The sequence below is a fragment of the Coregonus lavaretus genome (assembly GCF_964263955.1).
Source record: "Coregonus lavaretus genome assembly, chromosome: 20".
Lineage (NCBI taxonomy): Eukaryota > Metazoa > Chordata > Actinopteri > Salmoniformes > Salmonidae > Coregonus > Coregonus lavaretus.
In genome coordinates this window covers 23572472-23595148 of record NC_140007.1, presented here as the reverse complement: position 1 = coordinate 23595148, position 22677 = coordinate 23572472, and the positions used below count along the sequence as shown (strand labels likewise).

Sequence of the window (22677 nt, the reverse complement as noted above, 5' to 3'; positions counted from 1 at the left end):
ACTAAAGCAGGAAGCACCAGTGACTCGGTTAATAAGGAAGTGGTCAGATGACGCAGATGCTAAGCTACAGGACTGTTTTGCTAGCACAGACTGGAATACAGTGAGGGAAAAAAGTATTTGATCCCCTGCTGATTTTGTACGTTTGCCCACTGACAAAGACATGATCAGTCTATAATTTTAATGGTAGGTTTATTTGAACAGTGAGAGACAGGATAACAACAACAAAATCCAGAAAAACGCATGTCAAAAATGTTATAAATTGATTCGCATTTTAATGAGGGAAATAAGTATTTGACCCCTCTGCAAAACATTACTTAGTACTTGGTGGAAAAACCCTTGTTGGCAATCACAGAGGTCAGACGTTTCTTGTAGTTGGCCACCAGGTTTGCACACATCTCAGGAGGGATTTTGTCCCACTCCTCTTTGCAGATCTTCTCCAAGTCATTAAGGTTTCGAGCCTGACGTTTGGCAACTTGAACCTTCAGCTCCCTCCACAGATTTTCTATGGGATTAAGGTCTGGAGACTGGCTAGGCCACTCCAGGACCTTAATGTGCTTCTTCTTGAGCCACTCCTTTGTTGCCCTGGCCGTGTGTTTTGGGTCATTGTCATGCTGGAATACCCATCCACGACACATTTCCAATGCCCTGGCTGAGGGAAGGAGGTTCTCACCAAAGATTTGACGGTACTTGGCCCCGTCCATCGTCCCTTTGATGCGGTGAAGTTGTCCTGTCCCCTTAGCAGAAAAACACCCCCAAAGCATAATGTTTCCACCTCCATGTTTAATGGTGGGGATGGTGTTCTTGGGGTCATAGGCAGCATTCCTCCTCCTCCAAACACAGCGAGTTGAGTTGATGCCAAAGAGCTCGATTTTGGTCTCATCTGACCACAACGCTTTGACCCAGTTCTCCTCTGAATCATTCAGATGTTCATTGGCAAACATCAGACGGCCCTGTATATGTGCTTTCTTGAGCCTTGCGGGCGCTGCAGGATTTCAGTCCTTCACAGCGTAGTGTACTACCAATTGTTTTCTTGGTGACTATGGTCCCAGCTGACTTGAGATCATTGACAAGATCCTCCCGTGTAGTTCTGGGCTGATTCCTCACTGTTCTCATGATCATTGCAACTCCACGAGGTGAGATCTTGCATGGAGCCCCAGGCCGAGGGAGATTGACAGTTATTTTGTGTTTCTTCCATTTGCGAATAATCGCACCAACTGTTGTCTCCTTCTCACCAAGCTGCTTCGTGATGGTCTTGTAGCCCATTCCAGCCTTGTGTAGGTCTACAATCTTGTCACTGACATCCTTGGAGAGCTCTTTGGTCTTGGCCATGGTGGAGAGTTTGGAATCTGATTGATTAATTGCTTTTGTGGACAGGTGTCTTTTATACAGGTAACAAGCTGAGATTAGGAGCACTCCCTTTAAGAGTGTGCTCCTAATCTCAGCTCGTTACCTGTATAAAAGACACCTGGGAGCCAGAAATCTTTCTGATTGCGAGGGGGTCAAATACTTATTTCCCTCATTAAAATGCAAATAAATGTCTAACATTTTTGACATGCGTTTTTTATTTTTTTATTTTTTTATTCTGTCTCTCAATGTTCAAATAAACCTACCATTAAAATTATAGACTGATCATTTTTCGATGGCATTGAGGAGTACACCACATCAGTCACTGGCTTCATCAATAAATGCATCGATGACATCGTCCCCACAGTGACTGTACGTACATACCCCAACCAGAAGCCATGGATTACAGGCAACATCCGCACTGAGCTAAAGGGTAGAGCTGCCGCTTTCTAGGAGCGGGACTCTAACCCGGACGATTAAAAGAAATCCCATCTATTCACTCCTAATCATGGCTACCCGGACTATTTGCATTGCTTTTACGCTGCTGCTACTCTGTTTATTATCTATGCATAGTCACTTTAACTGTACCCACATGTACATATTACCTCAATTATCTCAGCTAACCGGTGCCCCCGCACATTGACTCTGTACCGGTACCCCCTGTATATAGCCTCACTACTGTTATTTCATTTTACTGCTGCTCTTTAATTATTCTTTACTTTAATTTTTTACTGATCAATTTTTTACTTAACACTTTTTTTTTCTCTCAAAACTGCATTGTTGGTTAAGGGCTTTTAAGTAAGCATTTCACTCTAAGATTTACACCTGTTGTATTCGGCGCATGTGGCAAATACAATTTGATTTGATTTGAAATGGGCGGCTTTGGAAAACCTATCCACTACAGTAAGGATGGTGGCGTTGCCATCTGACGGAGGGAGACCAGTGACAAAGTCCAGGGATATATGGGACCAGGGGCGGTGAGGAACAGGGAGTGGTTGAATGAGGCCTGCCGCAGCTTGCCGCGGAACCATAGTGGGCCACCAAAACCCTTGTTGGAGGAAAGCCAGGGTCCGGTGGGAACCGGGATGGCAGGTAAGGTTAGAGGAATGAGCCCATTCCAGGACCGGGGACCAAGCAGAATCTGGGACAAACAAGTTGTTAGCTGGTCACTTCGAACGATCCGAAGGAAACGAAGAGGGCTGTAGCTCGAAGATGAGGGAGCACTGGGAGAGAAATGCCCTGCAGGTTCCAGGATTCTCAGCGTAGCGCTCTGGAGGAGGTAAGCGGGGTTCTCGGGAAGCCGGGGCAGGCTGGGGAGAAACACTGCTGGTAGCGGGGTTACTGGGTAAAGGGTCGGAATACTTATGTAAATATGTATTTTTTATTTGTATAAATTAGCAAAAATGCACACTACCGTTCAAAAGTTTGGGGTCACTTAGAAATGTCCTTGTTTTCGAAAGAAAAGCAATTTTTTTGTCCATTAAAATAACAACTTAATCAGAAATACAGTGTAGACATTGTTAATGTTGTAAATGGCTATTGTAGCTGGAAACGGCAGATTTTTTATGGAATATCTACATAGGCGTACAGAGGCCCACTATCAGCAACAATCAGTCCTGTGTTCCATTAAATAGTACCCTCAAAACACCAGTCTCAACGTCAACAGTGAAGAGGCGACTCTGGGATGCTGACCTTCTAGGCAGAGTTGCAAAGAAAAAGCCATATCTCAGACTGCCCATCTTAATCTTTTCTTTTTATTGTCCAGTCTGAGATAAGGCTTTTTCTTTGCAACTCTGCTTAGAAGGTCAGCATCCCGGAGTCGCCTCTTCACTGTTGACGTTGAGACTGGTGTTTTGCGGGTACTATTTAATGAAGCTGCCAGTTGAGGACCTGTGAGGCATCTGTTTCTCAAACTAGACACTCTAATGTATTTGTCCTCATGCTCAGTTGTAAACCGGGGCCTCAAACTCCTCTTTCTATTCTGGTTAGAGCCAGTTTGCGCTATTTTGTCAAGGGAGTAGTACACAGCGTTGTACGAGATCTTCAGTTTCTTGGCAATTTCTCATGTGGAATAGCCTTCATTTCTCAGAACAAGAATAAACTGACGAGTTTCAGATTAAGGTTATTTGTTTCTGACCATTTTGAGCCTGTAATTGAACCCACAATTGCTGATGCTCCAGATACTCAACTAGTCTCAAGAAGGCCAGTTTTATTGCTTCTTTAATCAGCACAACAGTTTTCAGCTGTGCTAACATAATTGCAAAAGGGTTTTCTAATGACCAATTAGCCTTTTAAAATGATAAACTTGGATTAGCAAACACAACGTGCCATTGGAACACAGGACTGATGGTTGCTGATAATGGGCCTCTGTACGCCTATGTAGATATTCCATTAAAAAAATCAGCCGTTTCCAGCTACAATAGCCATTTACAACATTAACAATGTCTACACTGTATTTCTGATCAATTTGATGTTATTTTTATTGACTTTATTTTTATTTTTTTTTGGAAACAAGGACATTTCTAAGTGCCCCCAAACTTTTGAATGGTAGTGTATATATATATATATATATATATATATATATATATATATATATATATATATATATATATATATATATACATACATATACAGTGGGGAGAACAAGTATTTGATACACTGCCGATTTTCCAGGTTTTCCTACTTAGAAAGCATGTAGAGGTCTGTAATTTTTATCATAGGTACACTTCAACTGTGAGAGACGGAATCTAAAACAAAAATCCAGAAAATCACATTGTATGATTTTTAAGTAATTAATTTGCATTTTATTGCATGACATAAGTATTTGATACATCAGAAAAGCAGAACTTAATATTTGGTACAGAAACCTTTGTTTGCAATTAGAGATCTTACGTTTCCTGTAGGACTTGACCAGGTTTGCACACACTGCAGCAGGTATTTTCCATACAGACCTTCTCCAGATGGTTCAGGTTTCGGGGCTGTCGCTGGGCAATACGGACTTTCAGCTCCCTCCAAAGATTTTCTATTGGGCTCAGGTCTGGAGACTGGCTAGGCCACTCCAGGACCTTGAGATGCTTCTTACGGAGCCACTCCTTAGTTGCCCTGGCTGTGTGTTTCGGGTCGTTGTCATGCTGGAAGACCCAGCCACGACCCATCTTCAATGCTCTTATTGAGGGAAGGAGGTTGTTGGCCAAGATCTCGCAATACATGGCCCCATCCATCCTCCCCTCAATACGGTGCAGTTGTCCTGTCCCCTTTGCAGAAAAGCATCCCCAAAGAATGATGTTTCCACCTCCATGCTTCAAGGTTGGGATGGTGTTCTTGGGGTTGTACTCCTTCTTCCTCCAAACACGGCGAGTGGAGTTTAGACCAAAAAGCTCAATTTCTGTCTCATCAGACCACAAGACCTTCTCCCATTCCTCCTCTGGATCATCCTGATGGTCATTGGCAAACTTCAGACGGGCCTGGACATGCGCTGGCTTGAGCAAGGGGACCTTGCGTGCACTGCAGGATTTTAATCCATGACGGCGTAGTGTGTTACTAATGGTTTTCTTTGAGACTGTGGTCCCAGCTCTCTTCAGGTCATTGACCAGGTCCTGCCGTGTAGTTCTGGGCTGATCCCTCACCTTCCTCATGATCATTGATGCCCCACGAGGTGAGATCTTGCATGGAGCCCCAGACCGAGGGTGATTGACCGTCATCTTGAACTTCTTCCATTTTCTACTAATTGCGCCAACAGTTGTTGCCTTCTCACCAAGCTGCTTGCCTATTGTCCTGTAGCCCATCCCAACCTTGTGCAGGTCTACAATTTTATCCCTGATGTCCTTACACAGCTCTCTGGTCTTGGCCATTGTGGAGAGGTTGGAGTCTGTTTGATTGAGTGTGTGGACAGGTGTCTTTTATACAGGTAACGAGTTCAAACAGGTGCAGTTAATACAGGTAATGAGTGAAGAACAGAAGGGCTTCTTAAAGAAAAACTAACAGGTCTGTGAGAGCCGGAATTCTTACTGGTTGGTAGGTGATCAAAGACTTATGTCATGCAATAAAATGCAAATTAATTACTTAAAAATCATACAATGTGATTTTCTGGATTTTTGTTTTAGATTCCGTCTCTCACAGTTGAAGTGTACCTATGATAAAAATGACAGACGTCTACATGCTTTGTAAGTAGGAAAACCTGCAAAATCGGCAGTGTATCAAATACTTGTTCTCCCCACTGTATATATATATGTATGTATGTGTGTGTGTGTGTGTATGTGTGTATTTATAGTTTGGTACTGTTTTCCTATGTTATCATAAGCTGTGAAGTTGAGAACCAATCATGATGCAGGAAGCATCCGACCTGCTAGTCATGGGGGAAAAAACTAGCATCAGAAGCTGGCTTTCTATTTACCTCCCTGAATGTTTCTCTTTTACTTCTGCATAATACACTGAGTATACAAAACATTAAGAACACCTGCTCTTTCCATGACATAGACTGACCAGGTGAATCCAGGTAAAAGCTATGATCCCTTATTGATGTCACTTGTTAAATCCACTTCAATCTGTGTAGATGAAGGAGAGGAGACCGGTTAAAGAAGGATTTTTAAGCCTTGAGTCAATTGAGACATGGATTGTGTATGTATGCCATTCAGAGGGTGAATGGGCAAGACTAAAGATTGAAGTGCCTTTGAACAGGGTATAGTAGTAGGTGTCAGGTGCACCGGTTTGTGTCAAGAACTGCAACTCTGCTGGGTTTTTCCCGCTCAACAGTTTCCTGTGTGTATCAAGAATGGTCCACCACCCAAAGGACATCCAGTCAACTTGACACAACTGTGGGAAGCATTGGAGTCAATATGGGCCAGCATCCCTGTGGAACGTTTTCGAAAACCTTGTAGAGTCCATGCCCCGCCGAATTGAGGCTGTTCTGAGGGCAAAAGGGGTGGGTGCAACTCAACATTAGGAAGGTCATCCTAATGTTTGGTATACACAGTGTATATCACTGACATTTAGTGGCTTTAAATTCAAGATTACCAGATCTAGACTGTGATACATATGATTTGCATTTGACATAAGTTTTCCCTTATGGCATTGATTTGAAAATATTGTTCCCAGGCTAATGATACAGGGGGAAATGGATTGATCAAGTGGGTGATCATAAAACTGAGATCAATATTGGGGTGTGAATTTATTTCCCTTTTTGAACCGGAATGTAACATAATTTATTATGTAATTGGTTACACTTCCTATTAGGGACAAAGCATGGACTATATTGCACCTTCACAGAGATTAAATAAAGATTAATGAATGCATATATTAGCAATCAGGGCATTTCCGGATGATGTTACCTACCAGTGTCATTCACTTGCCATACCTGCTGCTAAGTGACTTTTCTATAACATCATGCAGGTAATCCTAAGCATTCATCAATGTTTATGTATTGACTATGAAGGTATTACTGTCTGTAGTCTAAGTTAATATTCTGATACAAGGTGATACCAGAATATGCTTACATCTACAGTATGACCAAGGGCCACTAATTACTGTGAGGATCTTCAAGTCCCAGTCCCACTGCTGCAAATTCAGTTATTACAACGTTTTTTTTTTTTAATGGAAATAAAAATGTAGCTTTTTAGACAATAGGCTACCTCCTGTTTTACAGGGCAGAAGAATATATTTTTTAAATAAAAAAATCCTGACTTGGTGAATGTTTTATTTAATAGGGACTTAAAGCTTTGGGATGAGGAGGGAGCTGGGTCTTTAAGGGGGTACTTATTTTTCCATCTGGGCTATCCTCCAAAAAAACTGTCAATTAGTGTCTTAAGCTGAAGAGACAAAAAACATTATTAGTTCTAGCAAAAATAATAATGGGTTTTAAATATTTTGCTTCAGAGGCAGGCGAAGACCCAATCCTGGCTCTTATGAATTTGTATTTGTTTCCAGCAATAATGAGTTGGGAAGACGCTGTCATTGTTTGACATTATGAGACAAAGACAAAAGGTAATGCAGTGGGAGATTTTCTTAGTTTATCTAAATTGTCTGAGACTGAACAATGAAAAATCACACTTTCTAAGAATGAGTTTTATTAAGAGTTCATTCTTTGATAGCTGGTGAACATGCATGCAGTATTAATCTTGGCTCAGCATCCCATTGATGTTTAAGGGCAGTATGTGTGTCTACGCATGCATGCGTGTGTGTGTGTCACACAAAGCTCTATCAACAACGACCACACCCTCTGATCCACCTTCAGGATATTTGCTTTCCTCGTGCATTAGAGGCCTCAATACCAGGCACCATATGACCCTGCTGGCACAGTCCCTCACTTGCCATCTCCAATCCTCTTACAGGAGCAAAATAGAAGGAATTGCCTCTCGATCCCAGTTTTTTCACTCCAACTGCCATCAGTTTTGACAGAACCAAGATATACTGTGCAGCGTTTATTGTAATGTCTTAATAGACACTCTCACACACAGTTATTCCAAGGAAAAGCATCCTTCATGTTGGGCCCCTGGCACATTGACAATAAAATATGGGCAATTTTCAGGTGGGGATGGCACTGTGGGAACGACAGTCAGGTAACCGCTGATGAGCTGGGGTCCTCTGTAATGAACTCCCTACATTGGAGATGGTCGCGGGGAGTGTGGTTCTTCTGTGTAGGCAGAAGGTGTGATAGTGGGGATTAGACGAGGATTACGTAACTGTGGCCACAGTGTGAGAAGTTTCAGGCGCTCTGCCCAAAACATGTCATGGACTACTGCCATGTACAACTGGGTCGAGGTGGCCTCGCGACATGGCAAGTGCTTGGTTAAATGATTGGTTCCAGGAGATCCTCCAATAAATTAATTGTTTCCACTCCATGGTTAAGTATGTGCTACTCTTCCCAATCGAGTGCCGGTACTTGGTTATTACACTTTAATAGCTTGCTTGCCAAACTAACGATATATAACTGCATGTGCAGGCTCAGATCAGAGAAGATGAATTGGCTATTAATTAGAGTTACGCTGAGAGGGCACAGGGGAGAGACTACTCATAGCCCTGCAATCAGTGTCAACGGGGGCCCTATTCTGACTGGGCGAGCCAGGGCAGGGCCAGGTCAGAAAGGCTCAACGTCAAACCCCTGGGAACAAGGGGTGGCCCTGCACCAAACATGGCCAATCCTTTGTTGAGTCAAACCCAGGACATGTCGGTTTAACGTCGACCGGCCACAAGTTCATCAGATAATCTGAGTCAGCACTGTCTGAGAGGCACGAGGCCGGGTGGGAAATTATGCTTGACTTGGCCGAGCCTCCTCAACAAAAGCCTCACGTCCGAAGGACTTTGAATTACAAAGTTATGGTGGAAATATTTGACGGGGGAGATGATTTGTGGGGAATATTATTGTTTGGCTCACTTTTCAAGCGCTGCCTCGGAATTAGCCCTTTTATCACAATTAATTAAGATAGCCTATAGGAGATGTTCCATCTTGAGCTCATCCACGCGGGATAAATAAGTCAAGGCAGCAAGATATATGTCCCTTTATTGGCTGACATGATCTCGGCAGCATCTGTACCGGGGGAAGGCTGTCTCTGTGGCTCGACTTTGTAGAGGAGTCTCCGTCATCACTCACTCTGAATGCTTCTTTTATGACTCGTTTTGTTAAAAACCTATTTTTTTAATGCAAGGTATAAGGAGTTATGGCCTGTCTATGCAAATGAGGCAATTTTGACAGTTTGTTATTCATGTCATCGCCTTTTTAAACACTTAAAGGGTATAAATTCTGTGGTGACAGGCCGCTCCGAAATTGCCACTAAATATTATTAAATATTTTAACAAGTTCCTTGTAAATATGCCTTAAATGTTTGAACGATGGGCAGGAAGAAAAATGGCCTTGCGTCAACTTATTAGAGGCAATAAAAATGGTGGTGATTTACCATGGATATGGAGCAACTTAGGGCATCTTTTTTTTGTTTATCCTGTTTGCTTCCTTTGTCCTGATGTGCACAGTAAACAGCCTGGCATTGTATTAAAAGCTCACGCTTTCACAAGTCGTGAAACACTGGTGGCGGACATTCTTGAACTGGCAGTCCCTCAATGGCTTCAGGGCAATACATCACAGCAGCAGTTTTAAAGTTTTAAAGCATCCCTTTCTCCTTTACTGTTGAAAGTGTTACATTTTGTGTTGTCTGTGGTTATAAGAGTTAAAGGGCTGTTTCATGTGTTTATTTAAGTATCTCAAGAAATCCCATCAACTTTATCTAACTATGCTGTGATATATGCCCATTGTGTTCTTATGGAACTTTCACTGCACTATATCTGTCCATAGCCAAACAACCTGAATTTCAAGGTAAAGTCATGGCTGCAACACGCTTGATGTTTACTGGTGGAAAAAGGTGTTTTGCATTGAACAACACTATTAAGCAGTTTGCAACATTCCTTTTACAAATCTTTTCCAAGTTGATCACATAGGTTATATTATAACCTAGCCTATGTGGTGTGCTTTTTTGACTCCATTTGTTTTGAAAATGTGCAGACTGGTCACAACGCCTTAGCCTTGTTTTTGCTAAAGCTCAAAGTTATAGTTATACACTGAGTGTACAAAACATTATGAACACTAGACTGACCAGGTGCATCCAGGTGAATGCTACGATCCCTTATTGATGTCACTTGTTAAATCCACTTCAATCAGTGTAGATGAAGGGGAGGAGACAGGTTAAAGAAGGATTTTTAAGCCTTGAGACAATTGAAACATGGATTGTGTATGTATGCCATTCAGAGGGCAAAAGGGGGGGTGCAACTCAATATTAGGACGGTGTTGTTAATGTTTTAGTGTATATTGTTTTATGTTCTAAATCGTGTTATACAGTACCAGTCAAAAGTTTGGAGACACTACTCATTCCAGGGTTTTTCTTTATTTTTACTATTTTCGACATTGTAGAATAATAGTGAAGACAATAGAAATGGTGCCGGAGAAGATGGCTGCCGTTTTACAGACCTCTAACCAGTTGTACTATTATGTGTGTTTTTCCGCGTTATTTGTAATTTATTCTGTACATAATGTTTCTGCCATCGTCTCTTATAACCAAAAAGGATATCAGGACAGCGATTACTCACCTCGTATTGGACGAAGATTTTTTCTTCAACAAGTCAGACGCGAAGGATATCCTACAGACACCCGACAAGGCCCAAATCCCCGTCATTTGCATGAGAAAGAGACGGAGATATCGTGGACGTAGGTCGGGGTGCCTTTTAAGGATCTGACGGCAAGCAAGTAAACTGCCTCTTCCATCAATCCTATTAGCCAATGTTCAATCATTTGAGAATAAATTGGATGACCTAAGATTACGGTTATCCTACCAACGGGACATTAAAAACTGTAATATCTTATGTTTCACCGAGTCGTGGCTGAACGACGACATGGACAACATACAGCTAGCGGGCTATACGCTACGTCGGCAGGATAGAACGGCTGACTCCGGTAAGACAAGGGGTGGCGGTCTGTGTATATTTGTAAACAACAGCTGGTGCACAAAATCAAATAATAAGGAAATCTCAAGGTTTTGCTCGCCTGAGGTAGAGTATCTTATGATAAGCTGTAGACCACACTATTTACCAAGAGTTTTCATCTATATTTTTCATAGCTGTCTATTTACCACCACAAACCAATGCTGGCATTAAGATTGCACTAAAGGAGCTGTATAAGGCCATAAGTGAACAGGAAAACACTCATCCAGAGGCAGCACTCCTAGTGGTCGGGGACTTTAATGCAGGGAAACTTAAATCCGTTCTACCTCATTTCTACCAGCATGTTAAATGTGCAACCAGAGGAAAAAAAACTCTAGACCACCTTTACTCCACACACAGAGACGCATAGAAGCTCTCCCTCGCCCTCCATTTGGCAAATCTGACCATAACTCTATCCTCCTGATTCCTGCTTATAAGCAAAAACTCAAGCAGGAAGCACCAGTGACTCGGTTAATAAAAAAGTGGTCAGATGACGCAGATGCTAAGCTACAGGACTGTTTTGCTAGCACAGACTGGAACATGTTCCGGGATTCTTCAGATAGCATTGAGGAGTACACCACATCAGTCACTGGCTTCATCAATAAGTGCATCAATGATGTCATCCCCACAGTGACCGTACGTACATACCCCAAACAGAAGCCATGGATTACAGGCAACATCCGCACTGAGCTAAAGGGTAGAGCTGCCGCTTTCAAGGAGCGGGACTCTAACCCGGATGCTTATAAGAAATGTGCATACCGCCCCAACAGATCCACAGATGATGCAATCTCTATTGCACTCCACACTGCCCTTTCCCACCTGGACAAGAGGAACACCTACGTGAGAATGTTATTCATTGACTACACCTCAGCATTCAACACCATAGTGCCCTCAAAGCTCATCACTAAGCTAAGGATCCTGGGACTAAACACCTCCCTCTGCAACTGGATCCTGGACTTCCTGACGGGCTGCCCCCAGGTGGTAAGGGTAGGTAACAACACATCTGCCACACTGATCCTCAACACGGGGGCCCCTCAGGGGTGCGTGCTCAGTCCCCTCCTGTACTCCCTGTTCACCCATGACTGCATGGCCAGGCACGACTCCAACACCATCATTAAGTTTGCCGAGGACACAACAGTGGTAGGCCTGATCACCGACAACGATGAAACAGCCTATAGGGAGGAGGTCAGAGACCTGGCCGTGTGGTGCCAGGATAACAACCTCTCCCTCAACGTGACCAAAACAAAGGAGATGATTGTGGACTACAGGAAAAAAAAGAGGTCTGAGCACGCCCCCATTCTCATCGACGGGGCTGTAGTGGAACAGGTTGAGAGCTTCAAGTTCATTGGTGTCCACATCACCAACAAACTATCATGGTCCAAACACACCAAGACAGTCATGAAGAGGGCACGACAAAGCCTATTCCCCCTCAGGAGATTGAAAAGATTTGGCATGGGTCCTCAGATCCTCAAAAAAGTATACAGGTGCACCATCGAGAGCATCCTGACTGGTTGCATCACCGCCTGTTATGGCAACTGCTCGGCCTCCGACCCCAAGGCACTACAGAGGGTAGTGTGTATGGACCAGTACATCACTGGGGCCAAGCTTCCTGCCATCCATGACCTCTATACCAGGCGGTGTCAGAGGAAGGCCCTCAAAATTGTCAAAGACTCCAGCCACCCTAGTCATAGACTGTTCTCTCTGCTACCGCACGGCAAGCGGTACAGGAGTGCCAAGTCTAGGTCCAAAAGACTTCTCAACAGCTTCTACCCCCAGGCCATAAGACTCCTGAACAGCTAATCATGGCTACCCAGACTATTTGCACTGCCCCACCACCCACACCCCCCACCACATATTTTTACGCTGCTGCTACTCTGTTAGTTAATTATTTATGCATAGTCTATCAACTACCTCAACTAGCCGGTGCCCCTGCACATTGACTCTGCACCGGTACCCCCCTGTAAATATAGCCTCCCTACTGTTATTTTATTTTACTTCTGCTCTTTTTTTCTCAACACTTTTTTGTTGTTTATTTTACTTTTTCATTAAAAAATAAATGCACTGTTGGTTAAGGGCTGTAAGTAAGCATTTCACTGTAATGTCTGCACCTGTTGTATTCGGCGTATGTGGCCAATAACATTTGATTTGGTTTGATATGACATCAAAACTATGAGATAACACATATGGAATAATGTAGTAACCAACATTTTTTTAAACTAATCTAAATATATTTTATATTTGAGATTCTTCAAAGTAGCCACCCTTTGCCTTGATGACAGCTTTGCACACTCTTGGCATTCTCTCAACCAGCTTCATGAGGTAGTCACCTGGAATGCGTTTCAATTAACAGGTGTGCCTTGTTAAAAGGTAATTTGTGAAATTTCTTTCCTTCTTAATGCGTTTGAGCCAATCAGTTGTGTTGTGACAAGTTAGGGGTGTTTTACAGAAGATAGCTCTATTTGGTAAAAGACCAAGTCCATATTATGGCAAGAACAGCTCAAATAAGCAAAGAGAAACGACAGTCCATCATTACTTTAAGACATGAAGGTCAGGTCAATACGGAAAACTTCAAGAACTTTGAAAGTTTCTTCAAGTGCAGTCGCAAAAACCATAAAGCGCTATGATGAAACTGGCTCTCATGAGGACTGCCACAGGAAAGGAAGACCCAGAGTTACCTCTGCTGCAGAGGATAAGTTCATTGGAGTTAACTGCACCTCAGATTGCAGCCCAAATAAATGCTTCACAGAGTTCAAGTAACAGACACATCTCAACATCAACCGTTCAGAGGAGACTGCGTGATCAGGCCTTCATGGTCGAATTGCTGCAAAGAAACCATTACTAAAGGACACCAATAAGAAGAAGAGACTTGCTTGGGCCAAGAAACACGAGCAATGGACATTAGACCGGTGGAAATCTGTCCTTTGGTCTGATGAGTCCAAATTGGAGATTTTTGGTTCCAACCGCCGTGTCTTTGTGAGACGCAGAGTAGGTGAACGGATGATCTCCGCATGTGTGGTTCCCACTGTGAAGCATGGAGGAGGAGGTGTGATGGTGTGGGGGTGCTTTGCTGGTGACACTGTCAGTGATTTATTTAGAATTCAAGGCACACTTAACCAGCATGGCTACCACAACATTCTGCAGCGATACGCCATCCCATCTGGTTTGCGCTTAGTGGGACTATCTTTCGTTTTTCAACAGGACAATGACCCAACACACCTCCAGGCTGTGTAAGGGCTATTTGACCAAGAAGGAGAGTGATGGAGTGCTGCATCAGATGACCTGGCCTCTACAATCACCCGACCTCAACCCAATTGAGATGGTTTGGGATGAGTTGGACCGCAGAGTGGAGGAAAAGCAGCCAACAAGTGCTCAGCATATGTGGGAACTCCTTAAAGACTGTTGGAAAAGCGTTCCAGGTGTAGCTGGTTGAGAGAATGCCAAGAGTGTGCAAAGCTGTCATCAAGTTAAAGGGTGGCTATTTTGAAGAATATAAAATATATTTTGATTTGTTTAACATTTTTTTGGTTACTACATGATTCCATATGTGTTATTTCATAGTTTTGATGTCTTCACTATTATTCTACAATGTAGAAAATAGTAAAAATAAAGAATAACCCTTCAATCAGTAGGTGTGTCCAAACTTTTGACTGGTACTGTATGTTCAAGAAATCCATGTGAAATTATCCTAAACTAAGAGTTGGGAAAAGGGATTGTTCCATTAATAACCATTAAGACCAGCACCGTAACCTCTCTGCCAGCTACATAATTTATCAAAGTCAACAGACTACTGTGACCAGTCTTGTAAACCTTTACACCAGTTTAAGGAAATAGGGCACTGATAAAAGTTTTAATAGTTGTCAGTTGAAGCTGAAAACCCAATTGCAGTCACCGTTGGAAAGAAATGGACAATAGTCAACTGTCAGCTCTCAAATTGACTTGGTCCCTTCCAGATGTTTAATAAAGTCCAATGTTCTCTCACAGGATGGGAGACTGCAGTTGAAGTTACTAGTCTATTTGATTAAAAAGTCAGGCAAACTACACTGTCAATTTCTTTTCAATCTATGACACAATAATACAGTGGTTTGTGGTGCACTTTACAATTGGTAAAGGCTATCCAGGAAACCAAAGCTGGTTTTGTGAATGTTCCCAGAACATTTCATTAAGTTGTGGGAAAGGTGGAAGAACATTCCCCCTAAAAGTTCTAATAGCACAATCTGTCCAGTTGTGTTGATTATACAATGTTGGTATTAGGGTGGAAAAAACATTCCTCTGATGTTGCAAGTATGTTAATGGAACATATTTCTTATGTTCTTTTAAAGTTCACAAAACATTTAATTATGTTGTGAGAACAGTGTGGGGACATTACAAGAGATAGGTTACCAAAACATAAGATCTGTCTAGTTGTGCTGACATTTATAAAATGTGTGTATTAGCATGCACAAAACTTTGCTCAATGTTTTAAGAGTGTTATTCCTATGTTCCTAGAATGATTAAATTAGGTTTTGAATTGTCCATGGAGGTATTTTCATGTGTTAGTGCTATTTTACTGTTGAGGAATTTGTTTGTATAACAGTTCATGTATGTAGGAACACATACGGCAACACATACATATTTTTCTTTTTTTTGTATTTTGTTGATAGTCACAAGCAGGGATTGAACCTGTGAGCTTTTGAGTGTTAATCCATTGCACCACTGGGATAGGATTTACACAAATATAAAGCTGTTTACACCTTTACTCTGACTTCCAGGTTGGGGTCTTTGTCTTTGCAGAGAGAAAAATAAGTATTCTCTATTATTTCTTACTCTACCAATCCTCTTTATATACTGTAAAGTTGGGATGTTTCGACTTTTATTTTTCCTACAACTTGATTTCAGAAATGATGTTAAATTATTGCCTGACAGATTGTGGTGAGGTGTACATAGATGTGCGTATGTACTAAGATATATAGCCATAGTTTTAATAATAATTTAAGGATTTCAGCGCAAAGACAAATCCACTGGAAACATAATGATTCTGGTGGCGCAGCAGACTAAGTAGCCTATAGGCCTGGAAGATGGCAGATTGCAGGTTCAAATCTACTTTCTGACATTTCTTTAAAAAAGCTATAGCTAGGTTTGGACAATACCCTAATCAAATACCATGATGTAAGAAGATCGAAAGGCCATTTGTTTAAAAGTTTGGCATCTTCATATAATAATGTTATACACATCCATATTAGCAGAACATTATAGCAATGTTTTCAGAACTACTTCCATTATCGTATGTTTTCATTACATTATTGGAACATCATAGGTCATAACTTTATAAGAGTCTCGCAAGAATGTTTCTTGTTTGTTGTTAAAAGTGTTTGTAGTAATATCTCCATCAACATTAGCTGAATATTCCAGGAATATTTTTTCTGCACAACTTATATTGCTCCAACATTTTATTGCTGAAGTATGTTCATATAACATCACACTATAACTATATGACAGTCTAGCAGGAATGTTCGCTGCATGTTGTTTTGGGTGTTTTGGATGACGTCTCCATGAACATTAGCAGAACATTCCTGTAATGTTTTCTCAGAACCAATTTAATTGAATCCAGACATAATTGCTGAAGTATGTTCAGGGAATGTTTTTGGAACATCATGTCATACCTTCACACTATAACTTTGCGACCATTGTAGGAGTATTCCCTGCTTGTTGTTATGGGTGTTTTGAATAACATATCCATTAACATTAGCAGAACGTTCTTGTAATGTTTCCTCAGAACCACTTCTATTGCTCCCACATTTTGTTGCTGCAGTATGTTCTAAGAACATTACAGGAACATTGTGTTATTACATTCCCTGGCAACCTAATGAGAACCTTACGGGAATGTTCTGTGGTAGTTCTTAGATTATTAGATATTAGGTAGATGTTGTGAACAACATTTTAGTGATTGTTAGGAGACAATTCTAAGGATATTTCATTTCAAACATTTTCCAAGAAAAAATATTTGGTGATCATAAACAGTCTTTGAATGTTTGTGGGACATTATCATCCTAATGTTAGCTCAAATCCCAACTAGAACTTAATAGGAATGTTAGCTAATGTCCTGGGAATGTTCCCGGTTTGCTGGATGGGTTTTGAAAGGACAAGAAAAAAGGGACATTCAGAGAAACATATGTCTGTTACAGAGCTTTAGTAGGTTTATGTTTTATAATCACCATTTACAGATTATTTTATCTGCCTGGTTTCTAATCTGACATTCAAAAAAACATCAGCCCTTTTAGAGCAACCTATCATTTTGCAACTTGAAGTGGTTCATTAATAATTTATTGTACTCCAATGGCATATAAACATAGAGTTTGGCGTACTGTGAGATAATATGTCTTCAATATTACATCGACAGTTCTCATAGGTCTCAATGCTGAAGTTTTTCTTGTTAAATTCAGATTTCCTTGTTAAATTCAAGCTCACTGTTACCAAGTCAATCGTTCTCCATGCAAAACATCCACAAACCCCTTGCTGGTTGGGTGTGGAGCCCCCGTTTCTCCAAACCCCCAGTGCTTGCCAGCGCTGTCTACACACATCACTCTTTCTGGTTACTGTGACGTGACGGCTGCCTTGTCAGCAACACAGTGCATCTCCCTCTCTCTAAGCCCTCTGCAAGTTTTCCCTGGGGTTGGCAGAATACGAGTGCCCCTTGTCTGACTGGCTATAACCTTGCCACCAGCTTATGTGCATGCATGCGTGTGTGTTTTTCTTTTACTCTAAAGAGTTGAACAATGATGACTCAAGCCACACAGAGTACACCTCAGGGAAAACGGAGTGAAAAAACAAGTGGATTTTGGACTGCAGTTAGATGCGAGACAAGGCAGCCGGGCAGTGGGCTAAAAGCCTGGGCAGGTTTTTCCTACCGGTTCATTAGATTATGCTGTCTCGTGTTCAGGAAGTGCTGAAAGGCACTGGAGATTGTATCAGTGGGCGAAACGCCGTCCTTTGGTCCAGAGACAGTTGCCAGTCCTTTTCTTTGAAATGCCAAAGTAGTCCTCAATCCGGTTAAGGCAAGATATGATGTATGTCTATCCCCGGCCCCCTCCCCTGTCACAGGTTCCTATTAGCAGGGTTAAGTACGAGGACGCCTGTGTTGGTATTTCTGCGGTCGCTCATCTGTGTACCGCACATTATTTTTTGGGGAATTATTTATTTTCCTGACACCACCATATGGTGCTTGCAACTTGTTTGTCTTGCAGTGTGCGGAAAGAAACATGAGGCCTCGATTGGCTTACCCTTGGAGTGTTTACATGCGAGGCCTTCTTCAAACAATGCATAATTTTTTTGCTATCGCTGTTGGTGGGCGGAATCTATTGATGCAATTATGAGCAACCCGATATAAGCAAGATACCCTTTCTTTCCTCCAAATGAGGGAATAAATGATCAATGTAATTGGGCCAAACCGCTGAGATGTTTCAAGGAGGTGCACAGAGTGAGACCCTACATTCTGTCGGTCTCCGGAGAAGGCGGGAGAAGCTTCTGGAAGCGCCCTGGAAAAATGGGGTCCTGATCTTCTTGGAAATGCCACAATAAATCGCCTGCGCCATCTTCCCCAACGCATGAATGATTAAATGTGCTCCTAAACTGCCCTGATTTGTGGGGGCACCTTGCCGATTTTATTTGCCACTGTTAACATTTTCATTCCTGCATTATGCATGGTGCTGTGGGGCAAGGAACTGCTGCAAACAAATGGCCTGAGGGATCGACGTCAACACAGTGCTGCCGTGAGGAGGGGAAAGACTAACAACGCTGCGCCTTCGCCTTTCTACCAGTCCTCACTGACAACAAGGCAGCCTGTTGGCCTTTCTTCCTAATCCCAGACAGTACAACATAACATGACCGGCAGAGAAATTCACAGCAACAATTCAAGTGTAAAGAATAAAGTAAAATCATGACGACCGATATAGGCTAGGCTTAGGTTTCTTTGGATCTTCGTCAATGTTTCTATTAATCGATAAGGAATGGATGTGTGATGGAGTGTTCTTATGTGATTGGATAGGATGCTCCTTTACTACTGCATGTAATCATTGGGGTCATTTTTACTAGTTGGCTCTGACAACCTATGTACTGTATCGCTGATTCCTTTGTGCTTTGGGATTTCAATGTCTCCTAGCAAAAACAAGTGAGTGATGAAAAACCAACTGTTTGAAAAATTCAAACTTAATGCCATACCTGATCTTTAAAACCTTAAACATACAAGCGGAAATCTGTGTTTTTACATTTGAGTTGTATTATCACAGATTTATGTTCCATCCATGTTGTCCTATTTAGAACTGCTATTAAAGGCATATGGTTGGGTTGAGTTGTCAGCTGTCTTTGCATGGGCACATAGTCCTACACTTGGCAGGTCTCCATGCTCTCACCTCCAAATGACAATGCAAATACATGCAAATGACACTGGACAACGTTGTATTCCGATGTAAGAATAGATATGCAAGTAGCTTTGTAGTAAGAATTAAGATTCCAATACAGAGAAATTATATACATTTCACAAAGCTGCAATGCAACATTTGGACCCACTTGCACCAACATCTTTAAAGGCTTTATGACACCTTCAAAAACCCTTAGTAAGGCCTTCATAGATGTTTCTCTAAGGGTGGCAAAAAGGTTATGCCACACTTGGCAAAGGGCCAGATGTAAAGACCTGTTATAACAGCTTTTATATAGTATGCATTTGCTTAATACATAATTTGTGACGCTTCTATGTAACCCTTATAAAGGTTTTATGTAGGCTTCATTAAGCATTTGTAACATCACCGTAGATCTACATGCTATTATGTAGTACAGTATCTCAGAACACAAAAACTCTTGAAAACAATGATACTGGACAATACACAATACAAAATAGTACATCTTCATCAGACATATTATTCTGGTAGTTAGGTAGACTGTATTCAATACATCCATTGTTGCCTACCATGGGCCTTAGTGTAGTCCATTGCTTCAGTTCAGTTCCATCTCTCTCCCCTGCGCCCTGCCATCAAAGAGCTCTCTGCTTTCCTTTATTAACGTTAACTAATGCACAAGGCATTGGAGAGATGGCGGATATTGTCTTTTTATGACTTGACCTTTGAGATATTAGTTTCTTTTTTGATGAATAACTGTTGTTGGGGTGGCTCCGAATGAGGGAATTACATCTTGGGTAAACAACTCTGGAGTTTTCCGATGGTTTCAAAGGTGGCTCCTGACACAGGAGAGGAAATAAGTATACATCATGATCCCCTTTTTGTGTGCAACTACAGCAGCACACGATTGGGAAAAGTAGGTTTTTAGTGACTCGACTGGGAGAGTTGCGCTCAATAGATGGAAAGCGGTTCATTAGGAATGACTTTTAGAGCATGGAAAATGACCTTTTACCTTGTAATTGTAGTCGAGGTTCATAGATAGTTGACTGGAACCATGGCGTATGTTGACAAGGATCACTGGAAACAATTAGCATTACATCTTCCCAATGTCTTCGACGAGTGGCTTTCAGTCGCCACTTTATTCACACTGCTTTGCTTCACTGCCATCTCGACTTGATTATATGTGACAAATAAGATTAATACACTATTAAATTAATCAAACACTGTGAGCCACAACTAAGCATAGGCTACTACTTATGTTTAATCTCTTATAGAAAAACCTATCTTGTTTAGAATTAAACTATATAAAGTACAGTATGAAGTCTTTTGTGAATGACAATGACAATATCCCGTGCAGTACTGATAGATTTCTAAGTGCAATCTTAGTTCCACATTTCAAACAGGAGGGAGTCACTATACCTGTACAATTTAACTTAAATTTGTCTTGCGTTAAGTCGTATGGCATAGCTTCCTGGCATGAGGCGGGAGTATCCAGAAATGTTGGAATATAGATGAACTTTTATCTTATTTCTGGGCTTGTGATTTAGATATTATTTTATTTTACAATTTAAAATACATAAAGAAGCCACACCAGGCAACTGATACATGTTCCAAAATTGAAGAGGATTATATACACAAAAAGTCAAGGCTTGTTTTCATTGTGGTCTTCTATTGGTAGGCAAGTGGCTGCAGGGCAAAACATGCTGGTTACATTCAATCAATGTCCAAATCAATTTATTTGTTGTTATTCTGTCTCTCACTGTTCAAATAAACCTACCATTAAAATTATAGACTGATCATTTCTTTGTCAGTGGGCAAACGTACAAAATCAGCAGGGGATCAAATACTTTTTTCCCTCACTGTATATATATATATATATATATAGTACCAGTCAAGTTTGGACACACCTACTCATTCAAAGGTTTTTCTTTATTTTTTATATTTTCTACATTGTAGAATAATAGTGAAGACATCAAAACTATGAAATAACATTTATGGAATCATTTAGTAACCAAAAAAGTGTTAAACAAATCAAAATATATTTTATATTTCAGATTCTTCAAATAGCCACCCTTTGCCTTGATGACAGCTTTGCACACTCTTGGCATTCTCTCAACCAGCTTCATGAGGAATGCTTTTCCAACAGTCTTGAAGGAGTTCCCACATATGCTGAGCACTTGTTGGCTGCTTTTCCTTCACTTTGCGGTCCAACTCATCCCAAACCATCTCAATTGGGTTGAGGTCGGGTGATTGTGGAGGCCAGATCATCTGATGCAGCACTCCATCACTTTCCTTTTTGGTCAAATATTCCTTACATAGCCTGGAGGTGTGTTTTGGGTCATTGTCCTCTTGAAAACAAATGATAGTCCCACTAAGCGCAAACTAGATGGGATGGCGTATTGCTGCAGAATGCTGTGGTAGTGTCACAACTTCTTCCGAAGCTGCCTCCCCTCCTTGTTCGGGCAGGCTTCGGCGTTCGTCGTTACCAACCTTCTAGCCACTGCTGCTCCATATCTCATCATTCCATTTGTCTTTGTCTTGTATTGTCAATTACACACACCTGGTTCATATTCCCCTCATTAGTACGTGTTTAAGTGTTCCCTCTGCCCCGTTGTCCTTGTGGGTGATTGTTCATTGTGAGGATTAGTAGCTCGGTAGATCTCAGTATTTTGTATTGCCGGGGTATTTTCCCCGTGTGCATGTTTGTTCCAGTGCGCCTGTTTTGCGCACTGGACTGGTTACGCTGGATTACGGAATAAACTCTGTATACTGTGATTTACCCTCCTGCGCCTGACTCCTTTAAATCACACATCACAGGTAGCCATGCTGGTTAAGTGTGCCTTGAATTCTAAATAAATCATAGACAGTGTCACCAGCAAAGCACCCCCACACCATCACATCTCCTCCTCCATGCTTTACGGTGGGAACCACACATGCGGAGATCATCCGTTCACCTACTCTGCGTCTCACAAAGAAACGGCGGTTGGAACCAAAAATCTCCAATTTGGATTCATCAGACCAAAGGACAGATTTCCACCGGTCTAATGTCCATTGCTCGTGTTTCTTGGCCCAAGCAAGTCTCTTCTTATTATTGGTGTCCTTTAGTAGTGGTTTCTTTGCAGCAATTCGTCCATGAAGGCCTGATTCACGCAGTCTCCTCTGTATCCTCTGCAGCAGAGGTAACTCTGGGTCTTCCTTTCCTGTGGCGGTCCTCATGAGAGCCAGGTTCATCATAGCGCTTGATGGTTTTTGTGACTGCACTTGAAGAAACTTTCAAAGTTCTTGAAATGTTCCAGATTGACGGACCTTCATGTCTTACAGTAATGGTGGACTGTCATTTCTCTTTGCTTATTTGAGCTGTTCTTGCCATAATATGGCCTTGGTCTTTTACCAAATAGGGCTATCTTCTGTATACCACCCCTACCTTGTCACAACACAACTGATTGGATTAAATGCATTAAGAAGGAAAGAAATTCCACAAATTAACTTTTAACAAGGCACACCTGTT

General features: G+C 41.7%; 1 protein-coding gene across 1 annotated transcript in view; it reads left to right on the top strand.

Annotated features, from left to right (window-relative positions):
* Positions 1-2306: 2306 nt before the first annotated feature.
* casz1 (castor zinc finger 1) overlaps positions 2307-22677 on the top strand; it is a gene marked incomplete at its 5' end in the record, with an annotated part of 166461 nt that continues 146090 nt past the window's right edge. The window contains one exon of the mRNA XM_084184373.1: positions 2307-2436. Coding sequence (XP_084040499.1) covers positions 2307-2436 — 130 coding nt within the window. The remainder of the gene's footprint in view (positions 2437-22677) is intronic.